The sequence below is a fragment of the Rhagoletis pomonella genome, unplaced genomic scaffold (assembly GCF_013731165.1).
Source record: "Rhagoletis pomonella isolate Grant_MI unplaced genomic scaffold, Rhpom_1.0 Rhpom_scaffold_00003, whole genome shotgun sequence".
Classification (NCBI taxonomy): domain Eukaryota; kingdom Metazoa; phylum Arthropoda; class Insecta; order Diptera; family Tephritidae; genus Rhagoletis; species Rhagoletis pomonella.
In genome coordinates this window covers 24,928,500-24,935,227 of record NW_023458557.1, presented here as the reverse complement: position 1 = coordinate 24,935,227, position 6,728 = coordinate 24,928,500, and the positions used below count along the sequence as shown (strand labels likewise).

The 6,728-nt window shown below is 34.4% G+C and overlaps 1 protein-coding gene across 1 annotated transcript; it reads left to right on the top strand.

Moving 5' to 3' along the window:
- The first annotated feature begins 2,517 nt into the window (after positions 1-2,517).
- LOC118736121 lies at positions 2,518-3,330 on the top strand. Its single transcript, XM_036466220.1, has one exon. The coding sequence runs from the start codon at positions 2,518-2,520 to the stop codon at positions 3,328-3,330; it is 813 nt and encodes a 270-aa protein (XP_036322113.1).
- Positions 3,331-6,728: the final 3,398 nt, after the last annotated feature.

Here is a 6,728-nt window from a genome sequence, read left to right as displayed (position 1 = left end):
GATAAAACTATAGACCGGTTGGGTGAACAGCCAAGACGTTTACTTCTTGAGTGTGACACAACAAAATCAAGTAATATGTATATCTATCATAAATGAATATACCAGCATAAAAAATCTACATACAAAAAAATGTTCTATACGTCCATACATATGTATGTAATTTAAGATAAGATATTTCGCTGCAAAGCAATGATTATACATTATTAGTTTACCTAACAAAATTGCGGAGGAATATTATAGAGTATACGGAAAAGGAAATTTTTTATTTTGAATAACGTCTGGTCCGGCTACTTGGTAAGTAGAGCTATGAATTTATAAAATACATCAGGGTTTAGTTGAGATATTCGCCTTTGACCACTATGTTATGTACACTTCCCAGTACTGCAAGCTTTTGACTGTCATTCACCTGGGAGTAGCCAGAAGTAATTCGTGTGCTTACAGTTCAAATCGCAGCTCACTATGTCCGGATAATTATATCCATAAATCCTCTGGGTACCGACCGAATACTAGTTTGGGAGCGAGCTAGAATGGGAGGGCGTAACACCCCGCGTTCGCTGGGTTTGGGTCCCGCCACATTGCCCAATGTAAAACACATGCATCGGTTGATACCCCCTTCTTTTGATGACGATCACGGCAAACATAGGAAGGACTCTGATTTGAGGGTATGCACCTGGAATATCCGAACCCTTAATCAGGAAGGGGCCTTTACCCGGCTGGTTGATGTCCTGAGGGGAATAAATAATAAATAATGACGTCAACGCCATCTACGAAATGCGATGGAGGGGGCGAGGACGGTAAGCGTGGAGCCTTGCGATGTCTACTACAGTTGCTACGTAAAGGGACGCAAGTCGGTGTTGGATTTGTGGTGGGAGACGTTCACTCTAGGGGACGAACGTCTAGCCACAATCCGCATCAAAGCGAGATTCTTCAACATCTCGCTGATATGTGCCAATGCCCCAATGAAAGAGAAGGACGAGGCATCCAAGGATCTCTTATCATAGAGCGTACATATTAGCGCTGCCTCCGACACGTATAAAAATCGTGCTTGGCGATTTAAATGCCAAGGTGGACAACAAAGGGATCTTTGGCGCCAGTGTCGGAAAATTCAGCCTCCACATAGAAACGGCGGGCTGAGGCTGATCGACTTCGACGGGGCCCGAAACTTGGCAGTATGTATTACTGGGTTCTAGCAGATCCATCAAGCTACATGGATGTCTCCACATCGAAAAACGGGAGACCAAATCGAGCATGTTGTGATAGACGCTCCCTTCCATTTCGTTTGGACAATAATTGCTTACGAAAAGATGTAGTAACAAAACAACTTATCACAACTAAAGCACAGTGAATTTTTCACAATTTTTTTTATTCTTTATAAAAAAATTATACTAAATACATCAAAAAAACAAAACTCAAGATATTCAATAAATTTGCATACAAATTTGCAACTTTTTAATTAGGCTTTTTATAAAAATTTTAAAAATGGAGTTTTGCAGCCCATTAAATTTTAGTTGATTTTTGGTATTGTTTTTACTGAGAGTTTCTTCCATACAAACTATGTTCGACAATTCTTTTTATATGGAAGACACTGTCAGCAATAAAAATGGCTAAAAATCAACGAAATTTTCTGGCAACTTCAGACTTGCACTTTATTAATTGGTACAAAAGGTATATTTTCAAAATTTTTCTAACAGATCTGATTAGAAATTGTGATTTGATGAAGAGTCTCCGAGCCAATAATTTTGTACGGCACTGTACTTATAAGCACTCTAGGTTTCATGAAAGAAAAAAAATTTGAGTACAAGATAACATTAAAATATCAGTCAAATTTTTCGTTGCTGTGGACTTGTTTCAAAACTTCTGACTTTTCCTTACTATAATTGTAAAACTCTGTGCACGTCATTTTTAACGTATTTAGGTACATATGTATATTAATCATCAACTATTGCTTGTGCAAAGTTCAACTATCTGAAGATGTAACTATTTCACAAATGAAACCGGTGCACTGAGAGAAAGAAGTTTAGAATTAAAAAAACGTGCTAAATTAAAAAAAATACGCATATGAAAGAGCACCAACCCAACTCGTAATACATTTAAGTAAACACATTTTATTATTCAGTCTAGAAATATTAAATTCAAATACGCCCATATAAAAATGAAGCGCTTTGCACTTAACGGAAGCTTTTTCATAATTAAGTTAAAAAATATATATGTACGATTGAATGTTTATTCAACCAATTATATTTAAGTCAATTAAGCAATTACAAAGTTAATTTAAAGAATTCAATAGTATGATTTAGTAAAAGAACTATTAAAAAGTTGGTCTGGCAACCCGCTTATCAGTATGTGAGGAGTAATTTTCGCTGCTAATTAAAGAAGGAAATCCAATAAACAAAGAACACTAGACATACCAAAAACCAACAGAAATATATTTTAAAAGGTGCTTAACAAAACATAGTAAAGTTCATTACATAAAACCTATAAAATTATATTTTGAAAACATATCAAAACATAGAAGCAATGGCACCAAAAACAAGACTTAATAGAAATAGCCAACAACACAACGGTAAACTAGCAAGTGATGATGAGAGCAGTGAAGAAGAAAATGCAACCAATGCAAATCTAACTCTAATTATTGACAACTTGAACGAGCAATTTAAATTGCAAAGTAAAGCAATGAGAAAAATAAAAGAGTCACAACAACACATCAGTGATACTTTTGACGACTTGAGAAAAGAAATCGACAGATTAGTTGAAGAAAACAAAACAATAAAAAAAGAGTTGAAAGAACTTAAAACAAGCGGTGAAAATGTTAAAACGAAGATGAGAAAACTTGAAAGGGACTTGCTAACAGTGAAACAGAAACAAAACACAAACAACATTATAATAACAAACATGCCAAAAATACCAAACACTGACTTAAAAGAAGCAGTAATTAAAATAGCTGCGCAAGTGAAGGCAAACATAACAAAAGACAACATAATAGATGTGTATCAAAACGAAAACAAGAAATTCAAAACGTATCCAATTATTGTAAAAATGAATAATCAAGAACTAATAACCAAATGCATCGATTTTCGAAAAAGAAACGAAATTATTGATTTTAATAAAATAGCTCCAAACTTGAATATTAACATGCGTGGAAAAAACATCAATGTTTACCAGCTTATGGAAAAAGAGTTTAGCAGCGTTTTTAAGAAGGTCAAACAAGAAGCAAAAGCAAAAGGCTATAAGTATGTTTGGATAAAAGATGCCAAGGTGCTAGTGCGAAAGGATGATAACAGCGCTACCATACTAGTCGAAGAAATGGAAGATTTAAAAAAACTTCAATGAATAAAATTTATATTATTAGTATATAAGGTATATAAATGCCGATGAAATGTAGATGGCCAATCTAAATGTAGTTAACTCTGAAATAGTACAAAGTAATATAAAGTATAGTGTAAACAAGCTTTTATTTGCCAATAGCAATGAAAATATCAATATACTCTACCTCAATATCCAAAGTATCAGAAATAAATTAAATAACCTGGAAATCCTAATTAAAGAATATAGTAAAAACAAAATAATTCTTGTAATAGCACTAAGTGAAATATGGATATACGCGAATGAAAATCCTTATTTTAACTTAAAAGAATACAATGCCTATTTTTCCAATCGCAGTGTAAATAGAGCTGGCGGATGCCTAATCTATGTCCATAAAAGTATTCCTTCAACATTGGTATCATCAACCGAGTTTGAAGCAAGCAACCTTTTAGTAGTTAAACTAATAAAAATAGATATCAACATTGTATGTATCTATAGATTTTGCGCTTCTGATGTGGGAAATTTCGTAAATTATCTGGAAAAATAAATTCTAAAAATAAAAAACTCAATCATACTAGGGGACTTCAACATTAATATTATAAACATGAACAATGAAGCAGTGAACTACTTTCATTCTGTATATAGTAACGGTTTTATCTGTTTAAATAATATAAATAGTGACATGTATACTAGAAAGGGCATCTCATGTTGCACAATCATTGATCATATTCTGTCGGATAATACTGATTTCAATTATATAATATCTTTAGATGACAACCCTATTTCAGATCACAGACTAATTTCCCTAGTTATATGTAATAGCAAGGTAGAAAAGAGAAGACAAAATAACGAGATCGAAATCTTTGATTACACTAAATTTGATGAAACTAATCTGATAAACTCTTCTATAAACAATACAAATTTCTCGAATTTCTATACCTGTCTCTGTCAAAATATTAAAAGCTGCAAAAGAACCATAAAAAATTGAATAATTTAAAAAAATCTTGGATGAATAATGAGTTACTTTCACTAATTAAAATTAGAAATAAATTCTACAAATTAAAGAAAAAATATAATAATAACCTGTTTTTCGAAAACGAATTCCAAAAATACAAAACTAAAGTACGAAATAAAATAAGTAATTCACGTAAAAAGTATTATGGTGAGCAGATAGAAAATAATATTGACTCAAGTAATAAAACGTGGAAAATTTTAAAAGAAATAATGTATGGAAAGCCACAAGAAAACAATACTGATATAGTACAAATAAAATATAAAGAAAAGACTGTAACTGATTTAAAGGAAATCGCTGTGTCATTTAACGACTATTTTACCACCGTAGTAGCAATACCTCTGACGTCATAAAATATTTCTGTTTACATTCACTGTGGCCAACTTGATGCTTTTCGCACCAAATTTAGTGGGTATTCAAAACGCGAAAATTTTGAGTTTGGTGCTTGGTGCGTTTTCGGTGCTTTTGTATTTAGTCTGAGGACACCAAATTAGAAAATCCTAAAAAAATCTAAGCAAAATTTATAGCAACCGTAAGTGTGGTAAGCAGCTTTACAAAAATTTAAACAAATTCATGGCACAGTGACAATCATAAGCGACAACAAAATATGTGGCAGCACCTTCAATCATGCCAGAAGAAATCGACCGTCGTTAATTTGAATTGGCATTCTTACAATAAAATCATGTATGCATATAAAGTCCATAAAATAATAATAATAATAGATTGGCGCTTACACATATGTTAGTGTTTGGCCGAGCTTCTCCTCCGATTTGTGGCGTGCGCCTTGATGTTGTCACACAAAGTGCAAGGACCTACAGTTTACGCCGACTCCGAACGGCGATTGGTTTTTTATGAGAAGCTGTTTTTCATGGCAGAAATACACTCGGAGGTTTGCCATTGCCTGCCGAGGGACGACCGCTGTTAATAAAAAACCTTTTTTCTAAATTTTTTTGCGATGTTGCTTGAACCCAGGTGCTGTGGAGTGGAAGCGCGCACTGCTTACCACTACACCTTAGCGGCCGATCAAAAAAGTCCATAAAATACACCAATAAAAATTTGGTGCTTTTTCAAATTCATAAGTTGGCAATACTGCCTTTTGTTCGATGCTTCCTCTTTTTCTTGTCGAGTTCGTCTTGCTCTCTCATTCTGGTAATTTTTTACGTCACGACCAGTTGCTCTCAGCTCGATTGGCGCAATCTTGTATTCTATCATTCTTGATTTAATCTCAGTTATAGCGATCCATTGGAAATTATAAATGCCATAAAAAGTTTAAAATCTAAATCAGCATATGGAATAGCCGGAATATCTGTACGCTTTGTCAAAGCATACAAAGAAACACTATCTGCACCATTAGCTGAACTTGTTAATGACTGTTTCCGTTCTGGGAAGTATCCTGAAGAGCTTAAAGTAGGTCTAGTGGTTCCCATACATAAAAATGGAAGCAAAGAACTCTGCTCAAATTATAGGCCAATAACAAAACTCAGCACTATTGACAAGATTTTTGAAAGTATTGTTCTAACAAGGTTAAAAAATTTTCTGAGAGACAACAGCGTAATCGATAAAAATCAATTTGGATTCACGGAAAAATCAAATACTTTATCAGCATGTATTAACTGTACAGAATTTATATACGAATATCTGGATAAAAAGAAATATGTTGCCATGCTGGCAATTGACCTGTGTAAGGCTTTTGACTCCGTTAATTCACAGTTCTATGCAGACGATGGCACGTTCTTATATGCAACAGATACACTAGAAGAATTAATTAATAACATAAAAACCGATTTGCAAGTGGTTCACTAGAAATCTTCTGCAAATTAATTTATCAAAAACCAATTTTATCATTTTCAATAATTTTAGAAAGATTCCTGATAGAAGTGAACTTCCGGGAATACTATTCAATGGCACTTATATTTCCAGGGTAGAGAAATTAAAATATCTCGGTATACTTCGACTTCACATCAACGACTCACTCTCTCTCTGTACGTATAACAAAATAGCCGAAATCTGTGGCATACCGCACGACGTAAGCCGACCTCTCCATCTTACATTCGGCCTTCTTGACCTTCGTCATCTGTCCCAGATGACAAGAGCTCTTCGTTCTGTTCGACAAACCGCCACAACTTCATGTTGTCGCAACTACTCATAGTAACTCTCGGACCCTCGACCTGTGATGCTTTCTTCATCTCACAGCGACCATTGCCTTTAACCTTGGTGACTTCGTATGGACCCAAAAACTTGCTTGCTAGTTTATGGCCTGAGACAAACTGTGTTCTCTTTATGGCGACCAGGTCGCCTATACTGTAGATGTGTTCTCGCCGTTTTTTGTCAAAATTTCGTTTGTAGACTCTCTGCGCTTGAATTATATTGCGCCTTGCTTCTTCACGTAACATCTGCCGATTTTCGTTGTACC

Coding starts and splice junctions, on each gene's coding strand:
- LOC118736121 (XM_036466220.1), top strand. CDS start 2,518: ATGGCACCAAAAACAAGACTTAATAGAAATAGCCAACAACACAACGGT.